This window comes from Coregonus lavaretus (assembly GCF_964263955.1).
Source record: "Coregonus lavaretus genome assembly, contig: HAP1_SCAFFOLD_9396, whole genome shotgun sequence".
Classification (NCBI taxonomy): domain Eukaryota; kingdom Metazoa; phylum Chordata; class Actinopteri; order Salmoniformes; family Salmonidae; genus Coregonus; species Coregonus lavaretus.
This window is the reverse complement of record NW_028158823.1, coordinates 1-15,508: the sequence shown is the minus strand read 5'-3', so window position 1 is coordinate 15,508 and position 15,508 is coordinate 1. Positions and strand designations below refer to the sequence as shown.

The following is a 15,508-nucleotide window of genomic DNA, read 5'->3' as shown; positions in this document are numbered from 1 at the left end:
GAACCATACATGGTCATGAAGGATACTGACTCAGCAAAGGTAGAGTGCCATGAGGGGACACACACACACACACACAGACACACACACACACACACACACACACACACACACACAGACACACACACACACACACACACAGACACACACACACACACAGACACACACACACACACAGACACACACACAGACACACACACAGACACACACACACACACACACACACACACACACACACACACACACACACACACACACACACAGACACACACACAGACACACACACACACACACACACACACACACAGACACACACACACACACACACACACACACACACACACACACACACACACACACACACACACACACACACACACACACACACACACAGACACACACACAGACACACACACACACACACACACACACACACACACAGACACACACACACAGCTATAGGTTGTAATTGTGGTTCTGTGTGGTTCCCTGGGTCAGAACAAGGAGAAGCTGGAGAAGCTGCGAAATCAGTCCGAGACGTTCTGTCAGAGACTTGGTCGTTACCGCATGCCCTTTGCCTGGGCTACGGTCAACATCATGAACGTCATCAGCACCGCCACACTGGACCGAGACACCTCCGACTCTGACAGCCTCAACGGTCTGTGTGTGTGTGTGATAAGCTGGTTAACTCTTGAACTGATGAGCACAAGGCTTGTTTAATCTTACTTTACTTTTCTGCACCTGACTTGACTGACTTGTCATGGTTCACCTCACCTCCCCTGTCCAGGTAAATCCAGCAGTCTGGATAAGAGAGGTCAGTTGCCAAGGAGGAACTCGGAGAGGTTCGGTACCATGGAAGACCAGTGTAACCTGTCTGCCTTCAAACCTGCCACCATCACCATCAGCACCTTCTGCAAACAGGTCTGGACACATGCACTAGAGAAAACAACACACACACTACAATATAAACATCGATCCAGCGACATAAGCATCGCTATGCTCAGAGAAAGTCTTAGTCAGAGAATGCTTGACGCTGTGGGTATCACCTTGAGACAAGGCATTCTTTCATTCCACACATAATCCACAGAGCAGACACGTGATAAGACCTGGCCATATATAACCAGGTATCAAGTACACATACCATACATTCTCCATACTTGGCATCGCACAGCAAGGGTGCATTTTTCCATCCTACTAGCAACTGTGGATAAGCCCAAGAATTGGTCCCACAAGAACACTTAGAGTTGCAGTGCTCAATATATCACTTTCATATGTGAAGTTGTTGGAAAAGATGAAAGATGTCCTCTGTGCAACACTGCATATTCACAATGTTGAATTCTGAGGTGTTCAGAGACATTATGTCACTGTATCTTGTACACATGAACACAAAGACATGTTCATTTGACTGAACTGGACCCTGCTCTGTTTAAGGAGGGGGACCGTCTGAGTGATGAGGACCTGTTTAAGTTCCTGGCAGACATCAAGAAGTTCTCATCCCTGCAGAGAAGAATTAAAACCATACCAGGTGATCCGCTATTCAACCACACAGCAAGACCTGGCTGTCTGTGTATGCTGTTTCATTCCATTCAACCCAACAACAAGTGACTAGAATGTCCCATTTCTAAGAACAAGTGTATATGTTATGCCTGGGTTTATGTGTTTAAGTGACTCCATGCATTTAAAATAGCTGAATGGGCTATTCTGTATAATTCAGAATCAATTGCTTACAGTGGTGAAAACCTGTGGGACTGAAACCTTCCTATACTTACGCCCTACTTTGGAATAATTCTGAATTAACATAGTTTGAGACTGTATTTGACTTATTTTTGACTTGATCTATTTTAGGTACAATAAAACTGGATGTGACCCCGGTCCATGAGAACCCAGTGGCCTGTCTGTCTACTGAGCTGATCCCAGTCAAACCACTGGCTGAGAAGAACATCCGACCTGTCAAAGAGGTGTTGGAGTTCCCCTCCAGCGAGGTCTATGTTCCACACAGCACTTACAGGTGAGCACACACATACACACACACACACTGCACAACAGCATTTACAGGTTAGTTCACTCACTCAATCCTCCTGAAACCACTTTTTGAATATTGCATATCCTGCTCATTCTCCTCAAAGCTCACTTGGTCGCTTCATTATCGGTGGATATAGCCTTTAGCGTTACAGACCGCATGTATTTACCATAGCACATACAGTTGAAGTCGGAAGTTTACATACACTTAGGTTGGAGTCATTAAAACTGTTTTTTCAACCACTCCACAAATGTCTTGTTAACAAACTATAGTTTTGGCATGTCGGTTAGGATATCTACTTTGTGCATGACACAAGTCATTTTTCCAACAATTGTTTACAGACAGATTATTTCACTTATAATTCACTATCACAATTCCAGTGGGTCAGAAGTTTACATACAGTGAGGGGAAAAAGTATTTGATCGCCTGCTGATTTTGTACGTTTGCCCACTGACAAAGAAATGATCAGTCTATATTCTGCCCTGGAATTGCGTTCCCGTGCAAAACTAGACAGATAGCTAACAACTGAGTCTTCAATAAAACTTCCAAGGCGTGACTTTTCTTGAACGAATGTATTGAAAACGTTTATGTTGTGAAACTGCAAATACAGAAAATAATATACTTTAGTATTCAATTCACATTGACATACTGTAGCTGTACATTATACATTTCAAGTTGAAGTTGCATAAATACAAAGCAAGTGCCAAGTTACCATGTATCTGGCATGACGACAAACCAAATAGATAATTACTCTGAGTAACAACTAGCCAACTCCTTTCATTACTCTAATAATGTACAAACACCTCTGTACAATAACAAAGCATATTACACTAGAAACAGTAACAAACTATAGTATGTTTTACACTTCTTTTACATGATGCACGAGCAAACTAATACAGCTAACCGCATCCATGAAAGTCAATGCAATTTGCGTGAGTAAATGTAACCAACTAACATTGATAAGTAAGCAATTCTGTCAATAACAATATTATCATCACTTGCAATATGCTTGAATTGAACTTACAAACAAATATTTTCTGAGGCTGAAGCGTAACAAGAAATAGTTGCACTGAAAGAACTGTACAGTAGCGTTGTTTCTAGCTGCTTGTCTGCGTGCAGAATGACTACTTTACTTCCGGTTTTTGTACATTATTCTAAGTACCAGAAAGCTCCACTAGAGGGCGCTAAACACCATGGAACACAATGAAAGTCACTCTTAATCACTATAATAAAATAATCTGTTACCTTCTAACAAGATGGCAGCACAGTCTATAATTTTAATGGTAGGTTTATTTGAACAGTGAGAGACAGAATAACAACAAAAAAATCCAGAAAAACATTATAAATTGATTTGCATTTTCATGAAGGAAATAAGTATTTGACCCCCTCTCAATCAGAAAGATTTCTGGCTCCCAGGTGTCTTTTATACAGGTAACGAGCTGAGATTAGGAGCACACTCTTAAAGGGAGTGCTCCTAATCTCAGATTGTTACCTGTATAAAAGACACCTGTCCACAGAATAAATCAATCAATCAGATTCTAAACTCTCCACCATGGCCAAGACCAAAGAGCTCCCAAGGATGTCAGGGACAAGATTGTAGACCTACACAAGGCTGGAATGGGCTACAAGACCATCGCCAAGCAGCTTGGTGAGAAGGTGACAACAGTTGGTGCGATTATTCGCAAATGGAAGAAACACAAAATAACTGTCAATCTCCCTCGGCCTGGGGCTCCACGCAAGATCTCACCTCGTGGACTTGCAATGATCATGAGAACGGTGAGGAATCAGCCCAGAGGATCTTGTCAATGATCTCAAGGCAGCTGGGACCATAGTCACCAAGAAAACAATTGGTAACACACTACGCCGTGAAGGACTGAAATCCTGCAGCGCCCGCAAGGTCCCCCTGCTCAAGAAAGCACATATACAGGCCCGTCTGAAGTTTGCCAATTAACATCTGAATGATTCAGAGGAGAACTGGGTGAAAATGTTGTGGTCAGATGAGACCAAAATGGAGCTCTTTGGCATCAACTCAACTCGCCGTGTTTGGAGGAGGAGGAATGCTGCCTATGACCCCAAGAACACCATCCCCACTGCTTTGGGGGTGTTTTTCTGCTAAGGGGACAGGACAACTTCACCGCATCAAAGGGAGGATGGACGGGGCCATGTACCGTCAAATCTTGGTGAGAACCTCCTTCCCTCAGCCAGGGCATTGAAAATGGGTCGTGGATGGGTATTCCAGCATGACAATGACCCAAAACACACGGCCAAGGCAACAAAGGAGTGGCTCAAGAAGAAGCACATTAAGGTCCTGGAGTGGCCTAGCCAGTCTCCAGACCTTAATCCCATAGAAAATCTGTGGAGGGAGCTGAAGGTTCGAGTTGCCAAACGTCAGGCACAAAACTTTAATGACTTGGAGAAGATCTGCAAAGAGGGGTGGGACAAAATCCCTCCTGAGATGTGTGCAAACCTGGTAGCCAACTACAAGAAACGTCTGACCTCTGTGATTGCCAACAAGGGCTTTGCCACCAAGTACTAAGTCATGTTTTGCAGAGGGGTCAAATACTTTTTTCCCTCATTAAAATGCAAATCAATTTATAACATTTCTGACATGTTATTCTGTCTCTCACTGTTCAAATAAACCTACCATTAAAATTATAGACTGATCATGTCTTTGTTTGTGGGCAAACGTACAAAATCAGCAGGGGATCAAATACTTTTTTCCCTCACTGTACACTAAGTTGACTGTGCCTTTTAAACAGCTTGGAAAATTCCAGAAAAGGATGTCATGGCTTTAGAAGCTTCTGATAGGCTAATTGACATCATTTGAGTCAATTGGAGGTGTACCTGTGGATGTATTTCAAGGCCTACCTTCAAACTCAGTGCCTCTTTGCTTGACATCATGGGAAAATCAAAAGAAATCAGCCAAGACCTCAGAAAAAAAAATGGTAGACCTCCACAAGTCTGGTTCATCCTTGGGAGCAATTTCCAAATGCCTGAAGGTACCATGTTCATCTGTACAAACAATAGTACGCAAGTATAAACACCATGGGACCACATAGCCGTCATACAGCTCAGGAAGGAGACGTGTTCTGACTCCTAGAAATTAACGTACTTTGGTGCAAAAAGTGCAAATCGATCCCAGAACAACAGCAAAGGACCTTGTGAAGATGCTGGAGGAAACAGGTACAAAAGTATCTATATCCACAGTAAAACGAGTCCTATATCGACATAACCTGAAAGGCCGCTCAGCAAGGAAGAAGTCACTGCTCCAAAACTGCCATAAAAAAGCCAGACTACGGTTTGCAACTGCACATGGGGACAAATATCATACTTTTTGGAGAAATGTCCTCTGGTCTGATGAAACAAAAATAGAACTGTTTGGCCATAATGACCATTGTTATGTTTGGAGGAAAGGGGGAAGGCTTGCAAGCCGAAGAACACCATCCCAAACGTGAAGCACGGGGGTGGCAGCATCATGCTGTGGGGGTGCTTTGCTGCAGGAGGGACTGGTGCACTTCACAAAATAGATGGCATCATGAGGAAGGAAAATTATGTGGATATATTGAAGCAACATCTTAAGTGTATTCTGTCTCCATGCTAAGGTACTTAACACAGCACATAATGTAGCTTCAGGCCTTTTCCATTGACATTGTAAACAGGTTTGCTGGGTCTTTTTCAACCAGTCTGACCTGACACAACCTCCAATGCTGTCAACACTTCACTCCTTCCTCCTCACTGCTCGCTAGATGAAGGGTGTGTCCCAAATGGCACCCTATTCCCCATAGGGCTCTGGCCAAAAGTAGTGCACTATATAGCGAACAGGGTCCATTTGGGAGATAGCCTAAGAGTGTGTCTCCTGTCTCAGGACAGATGACTACATTGTTTTTAATCTCACACTAATGTTCACACCACATTTGGATTGTTGGTAAGACGCTAGTTTTCAGGCCCACGCAGTGTATTGTGTAATATCATGCATTTGTTAGCTGAACAGGGTCTGATCTACATTTTACATTTAGCAGACGCTCTTATCCAGAGCGACTTAGTTCGTGAGTGCATACATTTTCAAACTGCCCCCCCGTGGGAATCGAACCCACAACCCTGGCGTTGCAAGCGCCATGCTCTACCAACTGAGCTACACGGGGGGACTAATGGTGTAGTATGGATGTGCAGGCTCAGGCAGTCTAACTCTGAGTAGGAGTGGTGGTGCTGGTGCACTATGGTCATATCCTGACCACCTGACCAGGAAGAACTCTGGGCACTAACCTTTAGCAGGCTATACGCAGGGCTTGGGCTGCGTCCCTTTAATATCTCCTTTCTCCTGAAGTGTGCAGTCATTCACTACTTCCCACAAATATAAAGCATTAGATTCTTGGAGGCATGGACTAGTGGGAGTTTCCACCATATTTCTTATACCAGTCATTTTGTTTTAGAATCAGTGAAGGGAATTGAACAAGTGCACACCTTGGGAGGAAGGAGAGATAATGAGTTTCTACTTACTGTGTCACCTGGAACTCTCTTAAATTACCACATCATTCCTTTCATCATTAGGAAGTAATGTGAGTATGTGCAGGAAACAGAAAAATAACAATTTCTCTCTCCCCCCCCCCCCCCCCCCCCCTCCAGGAACCTGCTCTATGTGTACCCCCAGCGACTCAACTTTGTCAACAGGCTGACATCAGGAGGAAGGAACATCACCATTAAAATCCAGTTTATGAGCGGAGAAGACCCCAGCTGTGTGATGCCTGTGAGTTTCTCACACACAAACACACACAGTCTTGGGGACACAATTCAGTCCCATTCAAAATCCTATTTTTCCTAACCCTAAACATAACCTTAAGCCTAAACCTAATTCTAACACTAATTCTAACCTTAACCCTAAGCACCCTAGAAATAGCATTTGACCTTGTGGGGACTAAGAAAATGACCCTAGTTGGTCAAATCTTTGTTTGTTTACTATTCTTGTGGAGACTTCTGGTCCCCACAAGTATAGTTAAACACGTCCACACGCGCGAGCGCGCACACACACACACACACACACACACACACACACACACACGGTGTTCACCCACGTCACTGTGACATTGTACAACATGGTTTTATAGATTTTACTCTGCTTTCTTTTTCCTCATAGGTCATTTTTGGAAAATCGAATGGTCCTGAGTTTGTGCAGGAAGTATACACCCCAGTCACGTACCATAACAAGCAAGTGGATACTATTTTAAATAGTAAATGCTAAATTACAATAACACAACTATGGCATGACATGCTACATATATAACGATCATATATATTTTTTGTGTTCTCTCTGTCCTGTGTGACTCTGCCTCAGGTCTCCAGACTTCTATGAGGAGGTGAAGATGGCTCTGCCTGCCAGGCTGACTGAGAGACACCACCTGTTGTTCACGTTCTACCACATCAGCTGTCAACAGAAACAGAACCAGACAGGAGCCAGTGAGGCACTCATAGGATACTCTGTAAGTTTGACCCCTCATGCCTGGTCTCCTCAGAGTGGGAGTGCTGATCTAGGATCAGGTTCCCCTGTCCATGCAATCTTATTCATTGTGATCTAAAAGGCTAAACTGATCCTAGAGCAGCACTCCTACTCTGAGACATAATGGCGGCGTTTACACAGGCAGCCCAATTTTGGTCTTTCGCCCGATTATTGGTAAAAAATCTGATCTGATTGGTCAAAAGAGCAATGATTGGCAAAATATCATAATTAGGCTGCCTGTGTAAACCTGTCTTTATGAATACGGGCCCTGGTCTCATCTGGTCTGGATCAGTCTATGATCTGGCCTAGTCCAGATCAGTTTCACTCCACACTAGTTTCATATGGTCTGAGATGAACGTGCAGATACTCTACTGAACATGGCGCTGGACTGAAAAGTTGAATCATGGTTATTTATGATCAATCTACCAGTAAGTGATTCTCCTCAATGATGTGGAGAGGTAGATGCGTCTCCAGTATGTATCCGTCCATGGTCAATGTTTCCTGTGGCTGATCTTCTGTCTATCCCCTGGTATATTGTAGTGGCTGCCTATACTGAGTACTGACAGACTACAGACGGGTCAGTACTGCATCCCCATCGCCCTGGACAGATTGCCTGTCAACTACTCAATGCACTCACCTGAGGTAACCATTCATTTGGCCATTTCAATTATCCAGACAACAGTTGAAATTAAGTTGTATCACTAAAATGTAAAGAGGGGAGAGGCTCCCCCTTGTGGAGAGAATGTCAGTTACATTTATTTTTCATTAATAGGTTGATTTACTGACTTATTGATTGGGTTTAGATGGCAACAGACATTATATTTCTTTAGCACAAAGTACAAGGCATGTGAATAGGCTCAGAATGACTTAATATGTCAATGTCTCTCTCTGCAGAAGATTCTCCCTCAGGTTCTTGATATGTCTCTCTCTCTCTCTCTCTCTCTCTCTCTCTCTCTCTCTCTCTCTCTCTCTCTCTCTCTCTCTCTCTCTCTCTCTCTCCCTCTCTTTCTGCAGAAGATTTTCCCTCAGGTTCTCAATATGTCAATGTCTCTGTCTCTCGCTCTCTCTCTCTCTGCAGAAGATTCTCCTTCAGGTTCTTAATATGTCAATCTCTCTCTCTGCAGAGGATTCCCCCTCAGGTTCCTCCAGTCAAGTGGATGGAAAGTCACAAAGGAGTGTTCAACCTGGAGATACAGGCTGTGTCCTCAGTACACACACAGGTGAGTCTACCACACACACACACACACACACACACACACACACACACTTTATTTATTCATTTATTTACCGAACCCCAGGACAACCACTTGGAGCGTTTCTTCACATTGTGCCATGCCCTGGAAGGCGGAGTGATGTTCCCGCTCCGGGTTCGGGAAGAGAAGATTCCGGAGAACAAGCTGGAGCACGAGCTGAAGCTGAGCATCATCTCCCTGTCCTCTTCTAGACTGGAACCTCTGGTCCTCTACCTCCATCTGGTCTTAGATAAACTCTTCACCCTCATCATGCAGCCCATGGTCATCGCTGGACAGACAGGTATCTATAGGGACATGTCACCAGGACTTTCAGACAGACAGGTATCTATAGGGACATGTCACCAGGGCTTTCAGACAGACAGGTACCCAGTGGGACATCACCTGGGATTTCTGACATACTGGTAGAGCAAGACAGGTACTCCACTGGTAGGACAGACAAGTAGTGTGAGAGTTTACCTGATATGTTTGACCTGTGTTGTGTTAACCGTGTGTGTGTTTATTTCCTAGCCAACCTGGCCCAGATAGCATTTGAGTCGGTGGTGTCCATCGTCAACAGTCTCCACAACAGCCAGGAGCTGGCCAGGGACCAGCAGGGCAGGAACGGTCTCCTAGCAACATACCTGTACTGGGTGTTCCGTCTACCTGACTCCCATGAGCTCCTCAACACAGGTAGGAAGGAACCACCGGACACGTTATCATGGTGATGTAACTGTATGGGCAGTCTTACTTGTGAAGAGAATGGACATAGTCTTATTTGCGCAACAAGAATGTGCTCAGCTGAGCACAGTAACTGTAGATAACTTACATGAAACAGAAGTCATTGAAATATACAATTCTGTAGAACTGCAGGTCTGTGCAACCTAAAGTAAAGTGTAACCAGGTAGATCATGCCAGTGACAAGGTTCTCAAAAGAGGACCGTCGTGCTCTCCCAAAAGTTTGGTTGGTGCGTAAAACCTGTGAATCCAGATAAGCCAAAAAGTGAATCCGCACACAAAAAGATGTTGCATAAAGCTGACTTAATTTAGTTTTTTTAATGAATTTTTACTGCATCAGGATAGCGTACATAGACGTTTCGACTTAATAGCCTTCTTCAGTGTGTAGGTAAAGTGTGGCGTCCAGGTAGGTCATCCTAGTCATATGGTTCTCCCCTGTTTGTGTCTGTGTCCAGGTCCAGGGGGGGTGGTACCTCCCACTGAGGGCCGCTACAGTACTATGGGGCGAGCCTCAGCCACCACAGTAGGAACCATGTTACTGCAGTCCCGGATCCGCAGCAGCAGCAACCCTGATATCCCTGCCCCACACAGTGCAGAGGACACAGAGGTCAAAAACATCCTGTCAGCTAAGGTACTGCTACACATACAGAGTTGTGGTTGAGTGGGTAACACTGCATGTTCAATCCCTGAGTCCTCCTCTCACACTTTGTCTCCTCTTAAAGGGATACTTCCGGAATTTGGCAACAAAGCCCTTTTCCTACTTCCCCAGAGTCAGATGAACAATGCTAACTAGCGCTAGCATGCTAGCTGTTACCATAGTCTTCTAGTCATTGCGTTAAGGCTAGTTAGCAATTGCGCTAATGCTAGTTAGCAACTTCCTTCAAACTGCACACAGAGACATACAAATGAAATCCACGAGTTCATCTGACTCTGGAGAAGTAGATAAAGGGCTTCATTGCCAAAATCCCAAAGTATCCCTTTAACTTGTCAGCCCCTCTGTTTCTGAATCTCCACTCTCCTTTAAAAAAAAGGGGGGGAAGGTACTGCTACACTAAAGACATAGAGTCAATGAACATCCCGTCTAGAGCCTGCCACAAACACATGTTGCTACTGTAGCTACATCCTCTAGTGTCACGAGTGTCTCTCAGACTGTGGCTGGTTTACAACACATCAGTACCTTCAAGGCTTTTGATATCCCCTGGGTCTATGGCTGTAGTGTAGACTCACTGGTTTGGGCCAATTAAAACCATGTCTGCATTCCAAATGACACCCCATGGGCCATGGTCAAAAATAGTGCACTATATAGGGAACAGGGTGCCATTTTGGGACGCACACACCACATTTGTTTGTCTCTTTGTGTCTGAAGCTACAATAGCCCAGGTAGTCCAGTGTAGGACGGTCTGATTCAGATTCTTCATGACCACCTTGTTTTTGCTGTCCTCTCTCTCAGGGCCAGAACAACCCAGGCAGTCGCATGTCCACCTATGTGGATGTGAGCAGCCACCCTCAGAGCTCTACAGGCGGGACCCGGCCCTCCAACAGAAAGGTAACAGAAAGATCCCCGGAATAAATGTCTTTATTCTCCTCTGTGATGCCAACAGTCACCAGCAGAGGGCAGTGTGACACTGAGCAGACCAGAGCACATACCGTAGCATGTAGACTTCTATAAAGTATCTTCCATACTAGCCAAACACTGACAATAACATCCTCATTTGCGTTCTGAGTAGAATGTTCTATATACGTCGCAGTAGGATGTTACATGGCAGCCAGTAAAATCTTAAATCTGTAATAGATCATGTGATGTGGATTTCTATGGTGTTGGAGCAAACCACACTGGCATGTGAAATAGCAGCTGAACATGGCATTGAACTGTGGTTCTATACATTCACAAATATTTAACAGAGATTAAATAGTGTGTGTGTGCATTTCAAAATCAAATCACTCTGTTTTGAGGCGCTGATCTTGTGTTGTTAGCCATGCTAAAATAAGACCAGACCCTTCCTTTTGAAACGCTGTATCTGATTTCACTGGCTGGGGTCACAGTGCATTGGCTAGCTCTGGTTTGTGTTGAACTGAGGACTGTTGGCACCAGCAGTCAGTCAGTCATTCAGTCAGTAATTAAATCTGTCTGTCTGTCTGAGTGTCACTCCCTCTCTCTAATCTCTCTTTCTCTCTAACATATAAGTTGTACTTTGCTTTTAAGAAGTAATCCGTTATAACACTGTGATAGTCCAGGATGGATGTGATCCTTTGAAATAGTACACTGTATTCTATATGTAGGTTACCAGACACTACTGTATTAGTGGTGGTAGTAACCCAAGGCTCTGTTTCTCCTCTGACAGCAGTTCCATGAGGAGTTAGCTCTACAGATTGTGGTCAGCACGGGAGTCTGCAGAGAGAACGCATACAAATACGCCTGGTTCTTCTTTGAACTGCTGGTGAGTGTGTTCAATATACACTGAATGTACAAACATTAGCAAACCTTCCTAATATTGAGTTGCACCCCCTTTTGCCCTCAGAACAGCCTCAATTCTTTGGGGCATGGACTCTACAAGGTTTTGAAAGCGTTCCACAGGGATGTTGGCCCATGTTGACTCCAATGCTTCCCACAGTAGTGTCAAGTTGGCTTGTAGTGGATCTCTACTCCGTATAGCACATTCCAGCTCATCCCACAGATGCTCAATTGTCTTGATCTGGTGACTGGGCAAGCCACTGCGGTAAGCTGAATTCACTGTCATGTTCGTGGAACCATTCCTGGACAATCCTACTGAAAAAAATAATTTGCAGATGGACACACTGCTTCCATGAAGGGATGCACCTGATTGGCGATGATGTTCAGATATCCTGTGGCATTCAAATGTTGCTCCACTTTTATCAAGGGGCTCAATGTGTGCCATGAAAACACACCTTACACCATCACACCACCACCACCAGCCTGCAATGTTGACATGCGGCATGATGGATGATTGAACTCATGTGGTTTTCTCCATACCCTAGTTCTCCCATCAGCGTGAAACAGCAGGAACCGGGATTCATCAGACCAGGCAATGTTTTTCCAATTCTCCAGTGTCCAGTGTTTTCGTTTCTTAGCCCACTGAAACCGAATGTTCTTGTTTTTCTGCTGAAAGAAGTAGAACTCGGCTGCCATACCCCATTCGTGTCAAGGTACGAAAAGTTGTGCATTCTTTTATGGGTCTTTGGGCACCAATGTTGTACTGGACTGTCAGTTGACTAACTGTAGCCTGCCTGTTGCTCTGCACAATTTGTGTCAGCCTCCTTTGTCGTCTTTCATCAATGAACTGATTTCGACCACTGGCCTGCCGTTGGCTGGATGTCCTTTGGGTGGTGGACCATTCTTGATACACACAGAAAACTGTTGAGCGTGAAAATCCCAGCACCGTTGCAGTTCTTGACACACTCAAACCGTTGCGCCTGGCACCTACTACCATACCCCGTTCAAAGGCACTTTAAATATTTTGTCTTGCCCATTCACACTCTGAATGGCACACGTACACAATCTATGTCTCAAATGTCTCAAGGCTTTAAAATATTTATTTAACCTGTCTCCTCCCCTTCATCTACACTGATTTGAAGTGGATTTAACAAGTTACATCAATAAGGGATGATAGCTTTCACCTGGTCATTTTATCATGGAAAGAGCAGGTGTTCCTAATGTTTTGTACACTCAGTGTATTTACTTTAATGGCAAATAAGCTCTAGCATTTTTAGCTTAATGGAGTGGTTTTTGGACTACAATGAAGGAATGTGTGTGTGTGTGTCCAGGTGAAGAGCATGGCCCAGCACGTGTCTCAGCTGGAGAAGCAAGACGTCCCTCGCAGGAGCCGCTTCTCAGACCGCTTCAAAGATGACGTCACCACAATCGTCTCCGTGGTTACTGCTGAGATAGGGACCATCCTGGTCAAACAGAAGAAGGTTAGTAATAGTGTCATTATGAGCCTTTATATACACCAGCACTTTTAATAAACTTACAAACACTTTTTCAGATAATTAATCAATCTATCAAATCATCACTTAATGCCAGTCCTTTTTTTTTTTTTCTCTAAGTAGACCATTGGCTGTTTTTAACTGAAAATCTAATGTTTTATTTGTTGTTGTGTTGTTGTTGTTGTTGTTAGGAGTTGGAACAGGCAGAGAAGGTGAACATCAGCCTGGCCTTCTTCCTGTATGACCTGCTGTCTCTAATGGACAGAGGCTTTGTCTTCATCCTGGTCAAAAACTACTGCAACCAGGTCACTACCACAATACACTACCCTAATCAGAATAATGCAACCAAGTCACAATAAACTACCCTAATTTATTGTTTTTCCCACCAGATGTCGGCAAAGACCATTTCCATGCCAACCCTGATTAGCATGCGATTGGAGTTCCTGCGTATCCTGTGCAGTCATGAGCACTACCTCAACCTCAGCCTTTACTTCAGTAGCCCCGCCTCCGCACCCACCTCCCCATGCCCATCCATCTCCTCACAGGTCAGTTTGCATGTCAGTCAAAATCGTATTGACCAGTCCCTCACCTGGCTTTGGGATTTTAGGTTATAGCGTAGTATGGTTGAGTAAGGTGGGTTCTCTCTCTCTGGCTTTAAATACTCTTTCTCTACTTTTATATTCCAACCTCTTTCTCTCTTTCTCTCTTTCTCTCTCTCTCTCTCTCTCTCTCTCTCTCTCTCTCTCTCTCTCTCTCTCTCTCTCTCTCTCTCTCTCTCTTGCTCTCTATCCCCCGTCTCTCTCTCTCTCTCTCTCTCTCGCTCTCTATCCCCCGTCTCTCGCTCTCTATCCCCCGTCTCGCTCTCTATCCCCCGTCTCTCTCTCTCTCTCCCTCCCCCGTCTCTCTCTCCCTCCCCCGTCTCTCTCTCCCTCCCCCGTCTCTCTCTCTCTCCCCCGTCTCTCTCTGCAGAGCTCCAGTTCGTATAGTTTCCAGGAGCAGAGGATCCTGGGGCTGTTTGAGCTGTCTCAGGAGTTTAAACAGCAGCACTACCTCGCTGGTCTACTGCTGACCGAGCTCAGCGCTGCACTGGACATGGAGTCAGAGGGGTCAGTACACACACCATACAAGAGACACACACACACAACACCTCACTGCCCACTATCTCAGGGGCCAGCCAACTACACACAGACAAACAGAAAAATGTGTGTGTGTGTAGGGGTAAAGTCCAGAGGAAGGCCATCAACGCCACCTACAGTCTGCTGTGTGCCCATGACCTGGACCAGCGCTGTACCCGGCCTGAGGTCCGGGCCAAGGTGGCCACTCTCTACCTCCCCCTGGTGGGCATCATCATCGACTCCATCAACTACCTGGACTTCACAGGTACTGGCCTGGCCACATCCCATATCCACACCTATACCCTACCCATTGGGACTTAATGTAGAGTCTGGCTAAGGAGTTGGTTGATTAGTTTGGAACTGGGTTGATGTGAACTGTGTTTAGAGAGTGTTTGGTGCAGAGCCGTGGCTGAGTGGTAACAATCTTTGCTCTCAACAAATATGTGACTCCCCACCGTAGTCTCCCCTTCCAACTTTCTCCCCTCTCTACCTCTGTATCTCCTTAGTAACTTCTAATCTGTCTAAATAAAACTTGAAAATATATATTTTTTAAAAGTATTTGACCCTTGTGTGTCTCCGTAGTGTCAGAGGCTCGCGGAGGGAAGAACAAGACAGGAGGGTCAGATGAAGACCCCGACAATGTCCCGCCCATTAATCAGTCTATTGCAATGGCAATCGCCGGCAATCCCTTCAACACCTTGGCGAGGAATGCCCTGCCTTCCATGGTGTCTGTGGTAAGGCTATAGGAATGTTGCCATGGTTTCGTATTCCAAGCACATACTGTATGTTTGGGTTCCTCCATCAGACCTGGATTAAGTTTGCTTTTTAAAATGATTTATTAACAATTTCAATTAGAGTAGTAAATTCCTTGTTCTGTAGTTTTGTGACTAGTGGTGATAAAGGTGTGTGTGTGTGTGTGTGTGTGTGTGTGTGTGTGCATGCACACATCCGCAAGGGGGCGGTGGTGTAGCAG

The 15,508-nt window shown here is 44.9% G+C and overlaps 1 protein-coding gene across 1 annotated transcript; it reads left to right on the top strand.

The window, feature by feature from the left end:
* Window positions 1-7: 7 nt before the first annotated feature.
* Window positions 8-15,269, top strand: LOC311123552 (dedicator of cytokinesis protein 8-like; the record flags this gene model as incomplete). Its single annotated transcript, XM_084197798.1, has 21 exons — window positions 8-39; window positions 496-655; window positions 785-918; window positions 1,429-1,522; window positions 1,843-2,005; window positions 6,641-6,761; window positions 7,149-7,219; window positions 7,347-7,491; window positions 8,049-8,150; window positions 8,633-8,728; window positions 8,807-9,041; window positions 9,269-9,430; window positions 9,931-10,106; window positions 10,926-11,021; window positions 11,818-11,913; window positions 13,259-13,408; window positions 13,612-13,725; window positions 13,810-13,965; window positions 14,390-14,526; window positions 14,637-14,800; window positions 15,118-15,269. Coding segments are annotated over exons 1-21 (2,754 nt in total), but the record flags the coding sequence as incomplete, so codon positions are not given.
* Between the last annotated feature and the right edge of the window lie 239 nt (window positions 15,270-15,508).